Here is a 22,477-nt window from a genome sequence, read left to right on the forward strand (position 1 = left end):
AGCAAGAAGCAGAATTGTGTTGAGGGGGGGCACACTTTGCTTGACCGAATCACAGAATCCACAATGGGTACTTTTCCTTTGTGCCTTACTGACTACACAGCAGGCAAGTGCCTGCAGCAGGTTTTGACCAGTGTGCAGAAAGCCACCCTCAAACCTGATATTTCTTTGTCCGAGCTGTAATGAGTCTGTCATGGCAGCTCAAGGAGGAGATGGCTGTGTGGTTAGCAACACTATCTGTTGTGCTCGGCTGCTTTTACACCAGTGTTTCTTGTCAGCAGCTGCCAACAACATGACTGATTCCAAGTCTGGCAGGTCACTTGGTCTTAACTGTCTCATCCAATCACCTCAGCTAAGTGACACTGGCGCTAACCTGCAAAGTTCATTAGCGTTACAAGCTAATAATCTCCACTTTGCTAATCACAAGTCAATTATCAACACAGATGTGTCGGTCATTTCTTCTCAAACATAGTTATCATCTGTCACTGACACCACAGCGACCTCTGCCTGGTTTCCAACATGTTTCCTGCACACAGGGTTAAGATACGCCGTTAGTGTTTACGTCTCAAATTAACATGTTTGGACGCATTCATGAGATCTTCATTGGAACGTGTGTTGGTGTGTCAGCAGAAGGCGCTCTGTGGGGAAAACAGCTGTGAGGTAAGAGTGAAAGCTGCAGATGAGAATCTGGGAATTTTTAATTACTCAGGAGCTCCTTTAGTAAATATGACTTTTATTATTTTATGTTTTTGCCTGTGTTGTCGCTATACTCACACACAGGCCTAGCATTTTATGCAGGAATGTAAAGTAGTTGTGCAAAGTTTGACAAACTCTTCAGTCTGGCTCAATGTTTGTCATTTCTGCACCTTTTTTTTTAAACAGACTGCCTCATGTGGTTTCAATAGCTGGAAGTTGGAAATCCCTCTGTATAATTAATTGCACAGCAGGGTAGCCGTGTTAATGGAATGAGTGTGAATGAAAACGTAGCTAAAGCCGGATGTGGAAGATCCATACTGGAAATCATTGAAAAGGCTCACAGCATAGGATGCCTGCAGGGTTGGCTTGTTCCATTTATCAATCACGCTTTTGCTTCCTTTTTTTTTTTTCTCCAAAATTCGTGTGAGAAATAAAGCATGTCAAAGCTTTTTTACATTCTTAGCTTTTAATAGATTATTTCAAAATAAAGAAATCATCTGATCCTTCCTAAAGTAAGTGAATGTCACAACTGGTAGTGTATCCCAGTTCAACTCCTCAACTTATGACAGTAATTCTCAAAATATCTTGTAGAAAAAAGGATAATGTCTCCACAGCCAACTTAAGAGTGCTATAGAGAGCCACACTACACATGGAATGTCCTATTTTTCTTTTTTATTCACTGATCCAGAAATGGGAAAAAAAAGCAGTTATAGTTTATTTTGAATAAATTCTTTTTGTATTTTTCTAGAAAACTGTTACCAATTTTATTCTTGCTGAGAATTTCCAAACTAGTCATGCATGTTTAAAATGTCTAACAAGGTAAAGTACTAATCTGAAGACAGATTTGCCTTAGTTACATTTTTTTAAGTCACATCTGTCCTGATTCCTAACTTACATTATCAACTCTCTCATGAGGTCATTTCTACTAATGCTGTGAATCCTAATCCAATCAAATCCCTTGTTCTAATGTGCTCCCTGACTCAATGACATGATAGTTGCCTCAAGAGGAAAAATATTCAAGTATCTATTCAGTCCAATTGACACAAGAATGATGAACAGTGATGGATGTAGGAACAGTTGGTTAACAAAGTTAAAGAAAAAAAAAAAAAAGTTGCAAATGAATTCTCCCAGAGTCCCTCTGGGCTCTGTGGCTGGATGACAGCATGACTGCTCTTAGCTCAATACCTAATTTACAAGTACAGCCAGAGTTGGGGTCTTTCAGTGGACTGTCCGACACCCCTACTTGTAATTAACAAACAGCCTAGACACCCTCATACATGAAACCCAGCCTGGTCATTTGCCTCTCTAGCTGCAGAAAGATCCTTTCTAACTAGCATGAAGGTCATAAAGCTTCACACCTCAACTATTAGGAGCAATAGGTCAAGGAAGGGATATTGAAGGTTATATTTTGTTCTCTGGCTCCCTGAGAAGTGACTCATTCTTAGTCAAATGATTTGTATACCATGTATACACACATATTTTCACTACAAGAGACTATTTTCTATAGATTTTAGAGAACAGGTAAGGGCGGAACAGGTTATTTTGCTTGTGCTAGCATACTTGCAAACTCCTGGATCCATGAACTTTTGCTGCTTTCCTGTTGAGTGCGACCCTTTTTTCAGTCGTGAAGGTTGACCACCTTAAATTTGTCTGTAATCTCACTTTATCAGATGAGTGCAAAGGACACACATTCAACTCATTGTGTCTTAGACAGAATTGCGTGTAATTTTTCAGACTATATCCCTACTGAGATAAGATTTATATTCTGTAAAAATAACTTTGAAGGTTTTTAGTTTCTGCCCTGACAGCTCAGGAATTGCTTGCTGAAGTAGAAAGCAAAGAAAAATGAGAGCATGCAAATCAGCTGCTGATGTGAGGATTTCATGGCAGCTACAATTTTCCAAAAGGATTTTTAGACATTTTGCAAAAACTGATAAATAGTTTTGGTTCTGCAAATGTTTGGAGTCTGTCTCTGTCCACTCACAAACAGAATTCCCTGTCACACATGACAAAACCTTGGCAGATTCTCTCACTGGTTAGATACAGTACTTAGAAAATGAGCACTTCTCCATCATATCACTTGTGCAATGACACGTTTGAAGAGAGTTTTGGAAAAGCCAGACCTCGCTCCTCGTTGCTTGTGTTGTGGGCATGTCTTCTTGGACAATCCGCTGCATAGCCAACTACTCAACTTGGACAGTGTAAGCCGCGGACATAAAAGCTCCTCCAGCAGATGCTCTGATGATCAACTGTCTCGTGCAGAGCTTTTCTTTTTTTGCTGGAGTCAAAAGGAGGCTGAGATTGCAGACTGGGAAAGAATGAGAATGCGTCGTGATAAGAACAAAGCGGCAACAACGAAAAATGAAAGAGGAAAAAATTGGGACCAGGGAGGTATCAGTTGGGTTTCCTTTTCTTCTATCTAATCCTAGTTGATCACAAAAGCCCCAAGTTACAGATTACCAGGACAAGCCAAAATCTTTCTTAGTCAATTTTCTCACGTGGCGTTCCAAGCAAGAACGCTCACCATTTAGCGTGTTTGGGGGGGAAAAAAAATAAGTGCCACGTATTTTTTTTTTTACTCACATCCATCACTTTCACACCGTGTTCATCAGAACACCGGCTGAACATGGCACTGCGCTGTCGCAGATTCACAGACAGTTGGACTACATGACTGATGCCAAACCGCCAGACCCACACCACCTGTCGTTTGCGTTGAAAGACATCACACTTACACCCAAGCTCCCACATGGCTTCATTACAGTCACCTGAATGCATTAAACAGTCTTTATATAGGGCTATTACTCTCTTGATGTGAGTAGTTTTGTTCAATCTCACTAGAAAGTTTGGGTTTTTTATGGTAAAGGATGCAAACACATATACAAACTCTTTCAGACATGCATTATCTGTCTTGGCCAAAGGGTGTGTTCAGTGCTGCCAATGTCCATGGCCACTGCTCGCCACATTGGCATCTGTCTGACATATGGGATTTCTGTCAGGTCACTCAGACAAGTACGCCGTTACCAGCTGCCTTCTGCTACCCAACACCCTTTGTGATCACTGTTTCCTTTTGAATTATCGTGGTTTTTCTGTTTTTCATACTTCATCTGTCGCCCTAATAGGTTTAAGCTGCTTCATTATCACTATCGTCTTTGCCTTGCTCCCACTAACACAATCCTTCATCATAAGACTCTCCATGATTGAACAGTCTTCTTCCTCCCCCTGTTTGAGGGCACAGTTGTTTCCTGTAATGAGAAACATTCCTCGTCTTTGCTACGCCGGATGAGTTTTGCCTGTGTTTGTGTCATAAATGAGCCATTATGCCTCACGACTGGAGCCCATAGAGACGCTGTGAAAGAAGGATCCGGGACCGGATACATGGCGCTGTTCATGATCCAAAGTCAGTCGTCATCTGGGTTCTGCTGATTGGCTGTTGTTTTCACTAAACTGAGGAGTGCAGAACAGAGAAAGAGGGCGAGCCAGGAGAGGCACCCTCCCAATGGGAGTACAAAGATCTTTCTGCGTGATCTTTCGGCACCGCAGCATTTCATCTGATCACAGTCTGCTGTAGTGCTCTTGACTTTGCATCTGCCACAGAGTCATTTGCATTCACGGATAGTTTTAAAAGTATAGATGAATTATCTTTCATTGATGTTGGAGCTTGTATATAGTTTTCCACTTTTTCCTTTCACATCTACGCACTTCCACTTCACTTGAGCATCCTCCCTCCCCTACCTAACAATAGCTAGACTTTTGAAAGACTGTAAATTGTGCTTTAGACACTATGAATTTCCTCCTCCAAAGCTCAAATGGTATCTCTCGACTTCTGTGTCTGTAAAATCTCATCGGCTGGGCCTTCCATATGGTGACATCTGTCGGATGGGCCCATATCGTAACCCCTTCCAAAAAAACAAATCTCTCCTGCATTTGGCTTTGATGGATGTCTTGTGCAGCCACAGCACTTTCTCTTCACACGCTAACATGTTTATAAGGAGGAGCTGCACCATCCAGCTGCAGATCTGTAATTCTGGCCGGAACATGTGCAGCGCAGTTATCAAATCAACTTATATGCACGAGCTACCTAAGCAATTAAGCTGCAGATCCCATCCACACTTGACTGTTTTAACATCTGGCATGCCTCTTCTAGTTTCTGAATGCGAACAGCAGCTTATCTGCTACTATAATCAGCTGCGAAACACGTGTCAGCTTTACACGCACAGAAGACCTGATGGTTTTTCTATTGGTAATTCATTTGAACTGTCATGTTTTTCCAACAATTCAGGCAAGCTGAGCAAGAGCTGCATGGACCTATGATTTTGACTGATCTGCACAGTATTGGAAGAAAAATCGGACTTGCCTCGCCAGGACTTTCATATTGTAATGCCAGTCAGCACACTTTGAAGACCCAGTTAGGCTGTGGCCACCTATCCAACAGTCCTTCTCAAAGAGAACAGCACAGACCCTGCTCTGACTCTCATCACTACTTACGTTTAATGAGACTAAATGACTGTTCTAGCAGAAGCAGTCAATACGCTCTCCACAGCTCTCCTTCCCTATCCCCACTTTGATCTCACTATGGAGGCTACTGTACATCCAGTCTCTATTAACTCCAATTAGATTACAGATCCAAATAGTCTAATATTTCCATATTTAATATGTTGCTTCTCAATTAAAAGGGAAACTACTGTTGGATGTCTTTGCGGTCTATGCAGATCTCTTGGAGGCTAATGGAAGTGTTGCTGAACTTTTCCTTCTTTTTTTTTTCCACCATCGCTCTAAGCCACAGATTTCTTTATTTTAAAACACAACGTCTCCAGCTGTTCTTACTTATGTGACTTTATATATTGACCGTATCCTTGGCTGTAGAAAGTAAACCTGTTAGCAAAAAGAAAAGGACTGACTGTCGCCAAAAATAAAAGATTTTGTTTAGCTTTGCTTGGAGTTTTCTTTTAATCTCCCTTGCAACCTGAACTCAAATAAAGGTGCAGACTAATTAGAAACTAAGCTGGGGCTTGACCCTAATTTACTCATTATTATTGTCATTACTGTTCAATAGATTTACATTGTGATGTGAGGGGGCTGAACTCTGTGGGTCATTTGCATCAACCTACAGTGGTAGGAGGAAAGAAAAGTATAACTTTTCAGACTAACGAATTAGTCAGACTTCACAGCATTATGGGAACCAGTCAGTTTGTAAATGTTGCAAGCCAAAAATGCGAGTTTATTGGGTGAAATAAAACTTGTTTGACATTTAAAAATACATGACTTTTTGTTTTTGTTTTTTTCCTTTGTCTGATTGATGTTAGCCCTAACCACAGAAGAGGTTTATATAAATATACGTATTCAGTGTCTTGGGAGGAGTTTGCCTAATCCCTTCTTGTAGCAATGAATTTTGTCCAACACAAATTTCTCTGATTCTTTAAGGGAAAAGAACGACTTCCAATGTTTGACACCCACCATCAAGCACTGTCATGATGAAAACTTGTGTGTAGGGGTGTAGAGATTCATTTTAACAATACAAATCATATCATAATTACGATTCATTGTCCATATTGCTTAATTATGAATGATCTGATTTACTGACCTAAAATTGATCCAGGATGTCTTTAGCCAAAAACTTCAACCATTGTGAACAGTGCAGGTGAAGTTTTCCAGATTAGATTGTAGGAATACTGATCAATTAATTACGCCCCTACTTCGTCATGTACTTTAAGGGCACTGTTATATTGCACAGTACTTCCACTTGTTGCCAGCCCTTTATCATTAGAACTTGAAATGTGTGGGATGTTTTGTGAACAAAAAATGATGCCCTTTCCAAAGAGAATAAAGAGCAAACTCCAAAACACAGTTGTTTAATGGAAGCATGCGTCTCACATACCCCACAGTGACATCTCTGCATCTTTGTACTTTATTCATCCTGTTGCTCTTCAGAGAACAGCTTACTATACAAGTAGTGTTAAAAGAATGGTTGGAGTGCTACCTACAAAAAGGAATTTAAAAAAAAGACTACTTGGAAAAAATGTTCAAAAGCTTGAAAAGGAAACAACCTCAGAAACCCTTTACAGTCTTACTATGATATCCTAATGACGTGTTTCTGTTTTAGGTGACAGAGTACCTGAACAGTCAAGAATCAGCCAAGAGTGCCAGGGTAAGTACACATGTTTGACACTGCAGTTGCCTCTCATTTTTTTATTCAAGTCATTTTTATTAAGTGGTTTAGTGGTGCCAAAACTGCTGCACTCTACTGTCCTTAATGGTTTTCTTTAGAAACTCTTGAAAGAAAAACATTTTTTCCTTTTCTTTCTCAAATCCCACATTGGCAGTCATTTTCATTTGTTATGGAATAGCTCCTACAGAATATGAGCCAAAGTATACAGCAGGGAGGAGGAGGACACACATCAAGGACAAAAATGTATCAAATTTGGAACCAATTTTTCCCCAAAATTTGTTAGAAAGCTGTCCATTATTTACCGGTCTCCAGAAGTCATAAGAAAGCTGTTGGTTAAGAACACTGTGATGCCAATTCTAAATCTGGAGGTTCAAATGTGAAATAACGTGCAGTCTTTTTTTCTGAACGCGTGTCTCCGTCGTAGGAGAATTAGTGAAGCTTTAGCTCCCATTCATGTAGAGCTTTTCCAGCAAAGAAGTCGGAGGAGAAAAAGCCAGGGACTGCAATCCTTATCAAAGGCACTGCCGTGTTTTCAGGGTGTCGAGGAGAAGCGGGGGGGAAAAAAAGAAAGCAGTGTGAGGAATGGGAAATGGCTTCATTCATTTCATTCATCCTAATAACTAGTGCTAATTAGCACAGTTGCTAATTAGCTATGAATCACAGCATTAGCAGCTGAGTGCACATGCTTTTGAGAGCCAAAAAAGATCTATCCTCTCACTCACAAAATAGACTGGCCAGCTTCTGTAGCGTTTAGATAACTACACACACGCTGTTCCAACCGTATTGTGGTAAGGCGACATTTAGGAGCTGCCTATGATGCTTTATGAGGCGAGGCAGGAGTGTCTGTTATGGAACAGGAGAACTAATAGCGTGGGTGTCATTTGAGGCGTTGTGGGTCTACAGGATGGGAGTCCGATTAAATGACAATGACGGCGCAGGTCTCTCCCCCCCCCCCCCCCTCCCATTTGCATTCTCTGACCATTTAACATGTAATGTACTGAGGATCTTATTGAAGCCCTCCATCAAAGCAACAAGACGTTTTATCACACCTGCCGTTGTTCCTCTCGCCGTGGTCAATAAAGCCTCTGTCTTCCCATCAGCTCAACATTTGGCGCTACGGAGACTTCCGCGCCGACGACGCCGACGAGTTTGGTTACAGACGCTAAAGAGAAGACCACAGCCACCACCATCCAGTCATGACACCATTCCAAAGACCAACATGGACGGCAACGACGTACTGAGGAGAAGACGAACCTGAACGACAAGCATCCACTCACGCCTCCTTTTCCTGCTTCATCGCTCTGCTCTGGCCTCTTTCCATGACCTTCGTTTGACCTTCACAACTCCTGCTAGAGCATGCAAGACAACAATTATGAATCAACTCCTTTCCATTTGTCCTTTACCTGCTAATCACTACTCGCTGAAACAGCTGCCACTAGCCCGTCTTTACACCTTTGAGCTTCATCCCTCCTTTTTTTCTCCTGAAAGGGTCTAAAAAAACAAATGCTTCCCTTAGGAATTCTTTGTAAATGTGGGGATACGTTGAAAGCTGTAAAATTGTTTTGTTTTAGAGAAAAACTGTTTGTGAAGCCTCGCAGACAAAGTAAGAGGTGGGCTTAATTTGTCTCTGTTGTATATCTGTGTTAAACAACATTTGCGGGTGTTTTCTCTTCTTTTTTGTGGGGAGTGTTTTGTCGTTTATTCGCTGTCAAACTTTTATGACCAGTAAATATGGATGGATGCCTTCATGTGGCATCTTTCTCCTCTTTTCTTCTGTAAAGTTTACATTCTAATGATGTAATGACGCCGTCTCCGGCAGCCTCTTCTCTTCATATCTCTGTATGCCATAGCAGATGCAGTGTTTGAATATGTTTCCACGTAATGGACCTTTGCATTCTATTAAAAAAAATCAGCTAAATCAATAAAAAAAAACAAGCAAACCTTTTTGTCTTCTCTTTTATATTGCCTAAACTCAAAGCGCTCTTATTTCGAAAAAGGGTTTCACAAATTTGGTCATTTATGGGCAAAACATTTTAAAATTTCAGTTTTTCAGAATGTTGCTACTGGGAAAATGTCTTATCTGTGGGAAACATTACCTTTTTGTCAAATGGAGATGAGTTTTTGATCTTGCAACCAAGAACAAAGCATGAAATTCCAAAATGGGATCTGAAGAAAAACATTTGTTACAAATAAGCTGCAGGTAAACAATGGGGATAAAAGTGTTGAGTTTACATGTTGGATCTAAAGGAACTTAAAAAAATTTTGCCTCATTTTTAAATGAAAAAAAACATGGTCTAGTATTATATTTAAATGGGTCTTATATTAATTAAATGAAAGTGACGAGCTCTCATCTTTCCTTTGAATCTGACGCACATCATGTCTTCAACAAAGCTGCTTTTTTTTCCAGTTACATCCCATAAAGAACATTTTTGTTTTTCAACCAAAGAGAATCCTTCAGTGATTGAAGAAAAAGCTCGTCTTTTGTGAGCGGAACATCATCAAGGTCACCATGATGAAACAAGCCTCTAAAAACACAGACCCCATGAGTTCAATTATTGTTGACTCCAAAAAGGCAGATTTCTCATTTTATGTTCAAGGCAAATGGTGAATGTTTTGGACGCCGATCAGCTTCCGCCGGTTTAAAAGCCGACTGAGTGACAGCTCTGTGCGTGACGCATCTGCAGGGATGATGGGAGGAGCTTTTTTTTCTTTTTTAAAAACACTTTAAAGTGCTCTTATTTTGTGAAAGACACTTCTGTGTTGAAGCTGCACCCACTTTTGCAGACTGAACCAACTAAAGCTACTGTTAACCCTTGTGCTATCTTAGATGACCCCACCCTTTGACGTGTTCTCCCTACCATGACAAAGGTGGATAAAGGTGGAAAGATTTCATGTAATCCATGGACACCAGTGAAGATCACAAATCATTGAAGAAAAAACGTTCAGCGCACTGTCTAGTGGGTCTAGATGACCCAACGTTAAAGTGCCTAGGATAGCACAAGGGTTACTGTCATTTTGATTTGCTGCAGACAGAAATGAACCATCCTCTCATTTTATACTGTCGTCTTGCTGCTTTTCCTGTATTTACAAAGCTGCACATCGTGTTCTGAACAGAGCCAAGTTTTCAGTCAGTTCATGTGTTTCCATTTCCTGCAGGTAAATCATGCAAATTCTCCCCATCTTGCATCAAATTTTTGCAGAAAATAAGTATTTTTTTCATAAGCCATGAAGCTCATCAGCGTTTTCCAGAACTCTCAAAGGAGTTTTGGGGGAAAGAAAGATTATTTCAGGAAAGTGTTAGGTTATGGAAAGTTGTGAAAACTCTCCCACTGTAAAACTTGTGGTATCTTAGGCACTTTGATGTTGGGAGTGGGGTCATTATGACCCCACCCCACCCCCAAGACAGTGCGCTAAACCTTGTTTCTTCAATGATTTGTGATCTTCACTGGTTTCCATGGATTACATGAAATCTTTCCACCTTTATCCACCTTTGTCATGGTAGGGAGAACACGTCAATGTAAGGGTGGGGTCATTTAAGATAATACAAGGGTTAACTAACATTTTGTTAAAATAAAATCAACATACTCTACATTTTATCCTTAATATGTAGTCCTGACAAAGCCAATCAGAAGTGAGTTTGTGATCAAAGGAGTTTTATTCCTTAAAGATGATGTTGCCATCAAACCGGTTCGTCTTAAAGAAACAGTAGATTTTGATCTTCCTATAAGAAATGGCTTTAAAAGGCTTGGAAAGCAGTTTTATAGTTGAAAAATTTTTTTTGCAGGTGTCTGGATTTTTTTAAACAACAAACTTGTTAACGGCTATCTGCCCCTGAAGATGCCATTCTGAATCTGACGGCTCCACAAATCCAAGGTGGTCCAGCCTATTTATCAACGGCGTTCATGTCCAATTACCAGAGGCAGGGATGAGAAATGTACTCTAAGGGCAATTAAGAAACCTTCCTGTGCTGTCAGCTGACTCATGGACTCTGTGAGATGGCTTTGTCTTTTAGATCCATGTCCTCTCTTTGTCTTTTTTTGTCACAAACTATTCATCGTCTCCCTCTCTGCTTGCCTCATTGCTCCGCTCCTCTCCCCCCCTCTGAGTTGGGAGGGTAGAAGCACGCAGGAGGAAGAGAAGGCAGTCATGGGAGATATGAAAAGCGGTTGTCTGTTCGTGTCGTAAGTCGAGCCTTCTTTCCGATTTCATCTCCTCTTTCCTGTTTGCGAAGCTGTCACAGTTAAACTACGCCCGGCAGACTTAACAGCCAGATTAGGCAGAGCGGCTCTGTGCAAACTGTTTGTTCAGAAGCGTTGATTATTCAGTGTCTTGTGCTGCATCTGAGCCAAATCCAAACTCTGTCAACAACAATTAAACCAGGAAAAGTGCAGAGATTTGTAAGAGAAAAGCAGCCATCAGAGGAGTCCTACAATCAGACAAATGGTGTTTTCTCTGTCATCTCTCTGCGTGTGTTACCCGCGCAAGACCGCCAGAGAAACAAACAAACAGCAATGATTTAATGTGAACAAACAGCAAGAGCAGAGGAGATATCTTTATTTCATGAACCTGTGACATGTTTCCCCTCTGAGGGCTTTGATGAGAAAATGACTCTTAATAATTCATGAACCTGGAGGGGAAAAATGCAACATACTTGAGCTCTGATGTTCAGCTCAGTTCAGACAACTTTATTTCTGCCCACTGGGCGATTCCTCTGCAGCTTTTGCAGTCCACACATTTAGTCTCAGCAGACGCCCAACAGGAAGCAGAGGAGGCGAGGGACGCAGGGGGAAGACGTTTTAACTTCTGGAGCATCGCTCCGCTGATGGATCATCACCTCGACGCTGATATCTGATTAACTTTTTCCCACAGATCAGGAGCTAAAATGTGTCATTTTTGGCAGACAGAGTTCATTTCATTCAGTCCAACCACTCCTCTGGGTTGGTTAATTTATGGTTCATGCCACTTAATTTTATGCCTTCTTCTAGAAAAAGAAATACAGCAATGTTCCCTTGTCTGCTCTTATCTCTGCCTAACACCTGCTCACGTCCTTCCTCACCCTGTCCTGCCGTGCTACAGCCTCTGTCCAAAATGTACCTGCTCGAATCCCAGCGGACAGCAGGCCGCCGACACACTGGGCCGCCGTGCATTCATGCACTTTTGAAAGATGATTCTTTTTTTTTTCTCCCCACCGTCTGCCTGGCAGCCGTGAATGACGCCGGTTAATAACGTTGCCAAAGGTAAATCTTCCGTTCGAAGAAGGCGGATGCTGCCTTGTTTTTTTTTTGGTGTGTGCGTGTGCGCGTGTGCTAAATGCATGCCGGCCAAATTCATTTATTCAGTCCCCTGATTCTTTTCATTATTCAGGCGCTTTTGCCTCACAACTGTTCTGGATTTCCAACAGAGCAACATGTGACATCCTGGAGGAAAAAAAATCCTGTTCTCCACAAGCAGCCTGACAAAAACAACAACTTTTGGTTTTGCCACATCAACTACCTGTGACATCCTCCTGAACTCCACTCCGGCTCAGCCCACACTCTCTCTGAACTCTGAGTCAAATATAAAATCCTTCATGCATGAATTAACTTTGAAATGGCACACAGCTGTCCAAGAGGAGCTTAGTAGCCAAGAGTCCAATTACCCCTGAACCCTTTGCAGTTTGGGCACTTTGTGTTAAAATGCCAAATTGAAGCTGAGAGCGTCCATTAGTTTATTTCAAATTAGGCCTGCTGAAGCAGAACGTCTGAGCCGCCTCAAAAGTATAAAGGCAGACGCATTCTGAATGAAACCGCCATTTGGATTGTGTTGTTGGACAAGTCACGACAACAATTAGCTTCCAGGAGACGCTTGGCTTTTTAGGGGGTGTCATCTGCAGTCACACAAATATCTGACTTTTAATGTGAAGTAACAGATGGTGGAAAAGAAGGACTCAGCATTTGGGCTCATTTACTGTACGGCTTAAAGATGCTGACGAAAGCAGGGGAAGGGGCTTTGGATAATAAAAGTTTTCAGGAATTGATAAACATTTAGGGGAGAAGCGTGCCAGTGAAATCCCAAAAATAAATATTGCACCGTGTCAAAGAATAAGAAAATATCCAGCAGTCAGTAATAAAACATGTTGTGGTAAAAGACTAATGAATGAAAGACAGCCAAACCTTTGAAATAACTATGAAAAAAAGCATAGCTGCTATTTGAATGTTATTCAAGAAAACATTTTGTTTGCTTCATTCTGATGTCAAACTGTTTCGTATCTTCTCAATCCTAGATTAAAAATTTCTGAGATATAATTTTAACCATTAAAAGCTGCCTCCATCTCTGACAAATAATGTTTTGATGGGACTTGTTTTTCCACGATCGTCTGTCTTTGGACTTAATCAAAGAGAAACTGAAAAGCTTTAATCCTGTCTTTGTTTCTGTTTGAACTGACTGGCTCCCCACTGAAGTGGGTATTAATGGGACAGTTTGTTTTATTACACTCTTTGTCACGATGTTTACATCCTTCATTTTACTGACTGCAACAGCACTTTTCAAAGGCACAAAGGAAACACAAAGCAAACAGTTTTCTTATGGTGAAAAATAAATGTTGTATCCAATATTTGTCCAAATCCAATCAACTTTATTTTTCTACTTTTTTTTTTTTTTTTGCAGGACTCCTGTTGGCTTTTATCACTTGAGAATTGAACTTAAAACCGATTTTGACCAGCTTGGTATGGAATTGAATCATCAATGCTCACTGGGGATCCTGTTCTGAATCAGTATTCCAGGTAGCTGTAAGTGAACTTTACCATTGTGTCAATAAACCACCAGGTAGTAGACACAGCCTCCAGCATCTACGTCCTCCATGAGCGCTCCCACTGACCATGCAGCTCTATAGCAGCTCTTTTGCCCTATCATTCATCAAATTGAAATTAACTCCCACTTGCTGCAGTCTCAGCTGCTCACAGGTGGATTTATGAGAACAGTACTCTTTTTTTTTTTTTTTTTTTTTTTCTTGCGGGCAACTTTACTATAATGTCTCATTATTCTATATTAAAAGGAAAGTACTAGTTAGAATACACATAGGAGGCAGGTTAGGCTTTAAAATAATCCCTCAAAATACTACGCTGGAAAGATTTGCTTGAAGAAGCGCGACCCCAGAGAGCCAAAACTCCAGATTAATTAGGTAGACATTGTCCCGAATATACATAGATTTACATGTAATTCCTTTTCAGATTCCAGTGTAATCCTGCTTCTTAACATTTTGCCACCCCAGAGTATTTCTCTCATTCCAGCTCTGGGTCGGTTCTACTGTAGGTCCCAGATAGTGCTGGAGTGATTGTTAGTGGACACAGAAGTGGGGATTTGTCTAATTTAATTAAAGCTGTTGAGTCCTGCTTTTGTTGCATTGTGTCCAAATGTGCTCACAAGTACAAAGAGTTGGGTTGGTGCCTGGAGTTCTCCAAACTAAAGGCAACCGGCAACATGCTTGTTGCTGAATCAAAAGCTCTGCTTTGCTTTTTTTCATCCTTACAAGAACAAAAATGTAAATCTCCTCGCAGCTCAGTGCAGTAAGACGCTCAACTCTTGAAGTTGATCAGAAAACTGGCTTAACTGGAGGTGCTTTCTCCATCAAAGTCCATGTACCGGTAGTGAAGCTGCAGTTTATGCTTTTATTTTGAAGGTGCAAATTTGAACCCTTAAAAAATTGACACCCAGAACTGATTTTATCGGTTGATTTTCCGTGTATGGCAAAGCAACAGTCTGGTGAAAGTTTAGCCAGGTGTTCACTCTGGAAAAGCTCTTTTTAACCCTTGTGCTATCTTAGATGACCCCACCCTTACTTTGACGTGTTCTCCCTACCGTGACAAAGGTGGATAAAGGTGGAAAGATTTCATGTAATCCATGGACACCAGTGAAGATCACAAATCATTGAAGAAGAAAGGTTCAGCGCACTGTCTAGTGGGTCTAGATGACCCAAGTGCCTAGGATAGCACAAGGGTTACACATTTGTTTTCAGTAATCTTAACCCAAGTCACTGACTGCCAAAACCCCATAAAAAAACTAATAAAAAAAAAATCCCCATGTTGACAAGCCATCAATCATGAAAGTGTGAGCCCTGGCTGCCTGCTGTGCGTCCGCTCTCTGTTGCTACCACGGTAAGTTATTTCAGCCGTGCTGGTGAAAGCAGGAACGCTGCAGTGCACTTTCACCGAATGTGAATTTGCAATGCTTGCCGGAGATGCAGAAATAAGGAAATATGATTTGTTGGGTAATCTCGGGTTTGCAAAGAACAAACAGAGACCATCAACTACCCTTCTATCCAGAGCAGACAAGAAAAAAGGGTTAGACTGTCATGGCAGTGAAAGGTGGTTTTTCTGACATTTGTTTTCTTTTATTAGATGAGTGACCATTGAAGGCCTCTGATTGAATTTACTGAATCCCAAATAATCGAAATAATAAGTTCATACATTTCAAAAAGAAAGAATGATTTCTCCTCTGTTCTGTAGTGTATGTGTGAAGATACGTTTACATCGCTTTCAGCAACACGCTTTCAAGTGACCACTTTCAATGAAAAGTATGAAAACTCATATTTATTCATTGGTATGTAGGTTTGTATTGTTTTTGGGCTTTATGTACAAAACGCTCGTCCATAGCACGTTGAAAGTTAAACCAGGTCAAACTTTGACTCAGATTTGGTAGTGATGTCTGGATGACGTCCTTTTTAATTCACAAAGTGCCAACCGTTAGAAAATTGATCATGGAAGAGAAATTAATAATTGCAGTTTGTGTCTGGGCGGAATTCTATGACGCAGAGTCTTTCATTTATCAGAATAGAGCTGTGAAAGTAAAAGCAAGATTTGTCAGGTTTGCACCACTTTGACAGGCGCCAAGCCTCTTCCAACTGTAGATGTAGGACATGTGTTAGTAAACAGAAGAAAAGAAGAAGCCCCTGTGGGTACCGGATGTTCTCGGGGTCCTTCGGGGTCCTTCGACCAATGATGACGTCACACTATTTGATTGGCTGTAAGTTGCCACGACCAATGAGTTAACGTCGCTAAGTTTTTTTAAAAAACTTTATTGACAATTGCGGTATCATACATTAACAATGACATTAACGTTAACAACGAACAATAACGATGTAATCAATATTGCCTCGAAGATCAGTCACCATTGCCAAATATAAATTATTGACATAGAAAATAAAGAATAGAAGGGGAAAAAAGAAACAATGAACATAACACACAAATAAATAAAAACATAAGTAAAATAAAATAAAGGAACATAGAAAAAATCTAAGTAGTTAGGGGTACTCGTGAAGTTTGTATTTCTGAACAAAACTAAGCAATTTCAAGCCATTCTTCTTTTTCATATAATGAAGTGATTGAAAGCAAAAACAGAGCTCTTTATTAAATGTTATAAAAGTGATTTGGTCTTCAAAACTTGACCTCACCAAGATGGCGGTGCTCTCCTCCCATGAGGAACCACGTGATGTCTCCTCTAGTGAAATAACTCATTTGAAGGACCCTGAAGGACCCCGAGAACATCCGGCAACCCAAGAACATCCGGTACCTATAACCCCTCCTTGTTTGTCCAGTGCACCATGGCTGCACATTCAAGATGGCCGTTGTGAACGTAGCATGAGACCAGTACGGTGGCCCAGAAGGGTCACAACACAACACATTAACTTTACACACAACACATTAACTTAACACACAACACATTAACTCACAACACAACACATTAACTCACAACACAACACATTAACTCACAACACAACACATTAACTCACAACACAACACATTAACTCTCAACACAACACATTAACTCACAACACAACACATTAACTCACAACACAACACATTAACTCACAACACAACACATTAACTCACAACACAACACATTAACTCACAACACATTACCTCACAATACAACACATTAACTCACAACACAACACATTAACTCACAACACAACACATTAACTCACAACACAACACATTAACTCACAACACATTAACTCACAATACAACACATTAACTCACAACACAACACATTAACTCATGGCCCAGAAGGGTCACAACACAACACATTAACTTACCTCACAACACTTTAACTCACAACGGAAGTAAAGCAGCAATTGAAGTGCTTTTATTCTGAAATGTCCACTGGGCTGCGCGGCTAACTACCTAACAGAAAGTAACGTCACAGTGAGCTGTGGAGGGAGCATGTTGTTGCTACAAAAGAAACTAGCAGCAGTGTTGGCAGAAACTTTCTCTTCATTACGATTCTCCTTACACACACAATATGAACGCACACTCCTCCCTCCCACCCCTCTCTGTGGCGCGTGCTCCTCTCCTTTCTTCCGCTCCCTCCCCTCACACATACACGTGCGGTCCCCAACACACACGCGCGCACAAACGCACACACAATGAATGAAAGAAGGCCGGTCCGCTGAAGAAATATTCAATACTGTCCTCCTTTTATTAGATCAGGAGAAAGAAGAATACACAGCTTTCGTTGAGTTTTTCCCCCTACTGGACTGATTTAGCACCCGATCCGATGATTTTTCAAAATAAAAGATAGTTCAGACTAATAATAAAAGGATTGATAAACACAGACACTACTCCATGTAGCGATCAGACCATAACTTTAGCTGGTGGCTCATCCCACACGCAGCCGCAGTGTCAGGCTTTAAAGAACACAATTTCTAAGAGGCGGGGCGTTGCACACCCCTAGCAACAGGTTAGATGACAGAGCCCGTTAAGCGTCTCTGCCTGGTGCGTTTACTGAGCTTCAGTACATAGAAGTTCACAGCCACACGGCCTAACGTAGTCCGCTATTATATATTCCTGAGGGGGAAAAAAAACGCCGAACTGACCCTAAAACTGCCCAAAATATGAAAACCCGGCCAAAGGCATTTTTACCCGCAAATTTAGAACCAAAACCTCCCAATCTAGCAACACTGCTGCTAGGTTCTCCTGTAGAAAAATCATGCTCCCTCCACAGCTCACTGTGACATTACTTTCTGTTAGGTAGTTAGCCGCTCAGCCCAGTGGAAATTTCAGAATAAAAGCACTTCAATTGCTGCTTTACTTCCGTTGTGAGTTAGTGTTGTGTTGTGAGTTAATGTGTTGTGTTGTGACCCTTCTGGGCCATGAGTTAATGTGTTGTGTTGTGAGTTATTGTGTTGTGTTGTGAGTTAATGTGTTGTGTTGTGAGTTAATGTGTTGTGTTGTGAGTTAATGTGTTGTGTTGTGAGTTATTGTGTTGTGTTGTGAGTTAATGTGTTGTGTTGTGAGTTAATGTGTTGTGTTGTGAGTTAATGTGTTGTGTGTTAAGTCAATGTGTTGTGTGTAAAGTTAATGTGTTGTGTGTAAAGTCAATGTGTTGTGTGTTAAGTTAATGTGTTGTGAGTTAATGTGTTGTGTTGTGTGTAAAGTTAATGTGTTGTGTGTTAAGTTAATGTGTTGTGTTGTGACCCTTCTGGGCCACCGTAGGACCAGAGCTCAAAGAAGTTTGGAGAAGAATGGAAATTTAAAAATCCTAAACAGATGACCAGCATAGACATTTTCTCTAACCAACTTATTGAGGAAAAGTTGTTTCCAACCTTTAAACACTTAAAACTGTTTTGTGCACTTTTACTTTTTAGAATTATGTGGGGTTTTTTTTCTTGTTTGTGGGTGGAACTGTGTAAATATTCTTCCTGCTTTTGCCCACTGCTGACTGGCAGAGGGTGAGGAAGACGAGAAAAGGCAGTAATTTAAAAAAGCCACGCTGTCATTGTCATTCCCAGCCACCCCACATCATGTGGATGTGAATTTAAAGAGAAGGGAGCGCCAGAGATTTCACAAAGCAATTAAATGTTGATCCGTGCAGACGCGCTGATCCACTTGGACGCTGGGTACAGTGCTCTATCACTGCTGAATGTGACACTAATGCACATGTCTGTTGGTCGGTTGCTCATCACATAATTCCCTTTTGAAGCGTCAGCTGCCAGTGCAGAGAGTGAGACAGGTGCTCGCTAAGGAGACGGCTTTTTTTAGTGGGAGCTGAATACGTCCAATTCTGAAGACAAATGGTAAATAACACAATGTCTTCTCTCCATGTTGGGCAACTTATGAAGGATGCTGAAGTGAAATTTACAGCAAAAAAAAAAAAGAAGGGGGCCTCTAAGGAATGAAGGCAATAATTTGCTCACAGATTCATCCTGAATCCAATAGGGCAAAGATTCCTCTGAGGTTCTGAGAAGCAATAATAATCTGGATAATAATTGTGCTGCTCTTTAGATTCTGTAGAAGCCACTCAGACTTCTTTGTTGGAAGTTGTGTGTGTGTTTTACTAGATGTTTGTGTGTCAACTGTGTACCTGAGTGCCAAGACATCTTTGTCTAGACGTTTTATTTCCCGCTGGAGTTTCTACTGCAGCACCTTTGAGTGAACCTGTATGCAACAAAGAAGAAGGAACAGTTATTAATTTTTCACTCAAAACGTTTTGTTTTACAAATATCTTTTTCTAAAAAGCACCCTAGTGAAGTACCCTATGAGAGCTTCGTCACTCCTACACTTTAAAGAACTTGTTTTAATGAATGCCTTATCTAAAAAAGCCCAAATGAATCTTTGGTTTAAGAAATTCTGTGCTAAATGCTAGAAAGGGTTCCTACACACACACACACACATGTTAAAAGGCAGGCAGGCAGCGCCCCTTTTTCCTCTGCTGTCGTCTCCTTTTGCACCTTGTCGGAGGAAGCCCTCACCAAAGTGACAGCACACACCAGAGGCTGCGAGTGTCGTCACTGGAGCACACAGGCCCACTCCCCTCTAAGCCCCGCAGTACTTCCGGTACGAGCCAAGCACAGGCTGTCCTCACACATGCACGCTAGAAATGCATCTTACGCGCAGCCTCCACCGAGCATGCTCGTTACATTCCTGCCCTGCAGCTTCAGACCACATTGCACTGACTATTACACCATATGTGCATACGTGCATCCTCCTCTCGCTCCTTCTACTATATTCTCCTTCTACTATATTCTTGTGTCTCCATGTGCCCTCAGATAGCCGTTGCTCCAAGCTCACATATGCTTTGCCAAATCCCACAAGATACAAGAGTTAGCGAGTGACATGCTGGTGCCTTTTCAGTGCCAGTTCTCATTTGCTGGCTTTCCTGTAAATGCCAGGAACACCATCTATAACGTACGGAACCACTCCCCATTTATCCAACCTTTTCCACGACTAGGTCGTTGGGGCAGCACTCCAAGTAAGGATGCCCAGACTTCCCTCTCCCTGGCCACATCCTCCAGCTCCTATGGGGGGAGCTCGAGGTGTTGCCAGGCCAGCCGAGAGATGTAGTCTCTCCAGCGTGTCATGGGTCTTACCCAGGGCCTCGCCCAGTGGGACATGCTTGGAACACCCCCACAAGGAGGCGCATGAAGCCGGAGCCACCCCAACTGGCTCCTCTTTTCTCACCCCATCTCTAAGGGAGCGCCCAGCCACCCTACGGAGGAAGCTCGTTTTAGCCACTTGTTCTTCTATTGAAGAAAAACAGCTATTACATAATAACCATTCTTGCTCTGTTATTTTTTCTTAATCCTAATTTGTTGTCATATTTTTTTCTGTAGTTCAAGTTCTAAACTGTCCAATCAGATTCCTCAATAAAAGTACGTACCCTGATGTCAAACGTTCAAAACCATTGACAGATTTCGTGTAGCTTCGTTTTCAAATGGTGGGGGTGTTGCCTTTCAACAAGCTAACACCTGATTGGCGAGAGTAGTTTCCATAAAAATTTTGACTCAGACCAACCGGACCAATCACTGCTTACTGATGATTTCTGGTTCCAACATTGCAGAAAAAATGGCGACTGAATGGACTTCATAACATTGGTGCGGGAGGCAAAGGCTGCAACATGCAACAGATGGCGCCTGGAAACAACAGCCTTCCACTGAGCCTCGTGGTTGGAAAGCTACAACCTTAAACTTCGACACATGCCGGTGAAAGTTGTTCAGGAAGAAGAACTCTACAGACTGGCACAACAAACTAAACACTTTGTAGAATAAATGTCAATCTTTTTAGTCATAGAGCCTTATGTAAATGTAGAAAAAAAGCCACTCCCTAATGTCAGAACATCGTCTCTGTTTGTTCCACTTTTGAGATGCTGATTACAGTTAAAGACTAGAGAAGTCATTTTATGTGTTGTAAATGTGAAGAGGAGCACTTTAGATTGATTGTGTTTACGGTGTCACTGAGTCTTTATTTCAGTTGTATTGTGCGCTAACATAAGCAGTCACACAATCTGGGTGTGTGAGGAAATGCTAAGCACTATAATCGCTGACAGACCAGGACCCGAGTTACCAGACTCCCACTGGGGAAGTGTTCTCCCTTCATTTTTCAATCCCACTTTTCCCCCAGCCAAATCCTTTCATTTCTGAGTTAAGGAGGATCAAGAATTTCTCTCATTTTTCAGTAATATAACCAAGAACAGCTGTTCATATTTTCTCTTTCTGCAATAATCCCCCTCCCAATCCGCCATAGCAACCAGCCATGTTGTCAGGTGTGTGCAGAGTCTGCAATCATGCATTTACATAAATAGCTTTTCCACCAGCTTGTCCGTTTCCCAGGTGATTCTGCACAGCAGCCTCTGTCCAAAGATCAGGACGCATCCTTCTGATCCTTCATTTTCACCCGAGATGGGTCCATTTCTGAGTCCAACAAAGTAACTTTTTCACTAAATGAACCAGACATGCCGACTTCTCGTGTGTCGTGACTCAAAAGCGGAGTTCTAAAAGCTCAGGGGTGGTGCTGAGGCAGACATCTGCATCAATGCCCTCAAATGAAATAACAAAACTAATAAAAAGATAACATCCATCAGTAAGTCGAATATAAACCAAGCTGAAACACGAGCACAGAGTTTCATTAAATTAAGCGTTTCTTTGGCTCTCTGTGAGTTTATTCAGTCACCATGACAACTACATCTGTCATTTCTTTGTGTGAAGTGTTATCTTAAGCTTCTTATTACAGGAGTGAGGGAACAGGCAAACTTTGGCTTTACTTTGATAGCTTTTTTTAATGAACACATTTCCTTCGCTCAGGCAAAAGGAAGAGCCTGAAACTGGGGTAGAACAACAACATTTCACATATTTCCACGTCCAATTCAGCAAACATTCATAAAAAAAAGTTGGTAGAACTGAAATGCTGCTTCTCATTATTTTAGCAACACTATGCAACTTGTGTTTTTCCTGTTAATATTTGGCTGGAATGATCCTGTTTCAGGGAGTAAACAACTGTAAAAAAGAAGGATGGTGGATGTGATCATGTGACCCTTTAGTTGTTAATCGTTCCAGCTGTACAGTTTTGAACCAGATTCCAAATCAGACGATGAGAATAAAGACGAACATGGATCTAGTCGTCTGCAAGTGGATGCGTCAGAATGGAGCGGAGCAGGGAGCGTGTGGCCAGCCCTGTGTCTTCTATTATCTCTGAGAAAATCTATTATCTCTGAGATACTAGAAGATTTTTTTTTTAAATTAACAAAAAAAAGAACCCAGTCGGCTCTATACTAAACCGCATGCAGCTTTTTACACGTTAACCCATGTGCTATCTTAGATGACCCCACCCTTACATTGACGTGTTCTCCCTACCATGACTAAGGTGG

The 22,477-nt window shown here is 41.3% G+C and overlaps 1 protein-coding gene and 1 long non-coding RNA gene across 2 annotated transcripts in view; one reads left to right on the plus strand and one right to left on the minus strand.

Annotated features, from left to right (window-relative positions):
* snd1 (staphylococcal nuclease and tudor domain containing 1) overlaps positions 1–8,799 on the plus strand; it is a 154,671-nt gene extending 145,872 nt beyond the window's left edge. The window contains exons 23-24 of the mRNA XM_023952284.2: positions 6,794–6,838; positions 7,960–8,799. Of these exons, the coding sequence (XP_023808052.1) occupies positions 6,794–6,838; positions 7,960–8,025 (111 nt within the window). The 3' untranslated portion in view covers positions 8,026–8,799. The remainder of the gene's footprint in view (positions 1–6,793; positions 6,839–7,959) is intronic.
* Positions 1–19,646, minus strand: part of LOC110017652 (uncharacterized) — a 61,579-nt gene extending 41,933 nt beyond the window's left edge. Inside the window, exons 1-2 of the long non-coding RNA XR_002872729.2 lie at positions 19,508–19,646; positions 19,199–19,272 (exon numbers count right to left, since the gene is read on the minus strand). This is a non-coding gene — a long non-coding RNA (uncharacterized LOC110017652). The remainder of the gene's footprint in view (positions 1–19,198; positions 19,273–19,507) is intronic.
* Between the last annotated feature and the right edge of the window lie 2,831 nt (positions 19,647–22,477).

Source organism: Oryzias latipes, chromosome 23 (genome assembly GCF_053564925.1).
Source record: "Oryzias latipes strain Hd-rR chromosome 23, Olatipes_Hd-rR_3.1".
Lineage (NCBI taxonomy): Eukaryota > Metazoa > Chordata > Actinopteri > Beloniformes > Adrianichthyidae > Oryzias > Oryzias latipes.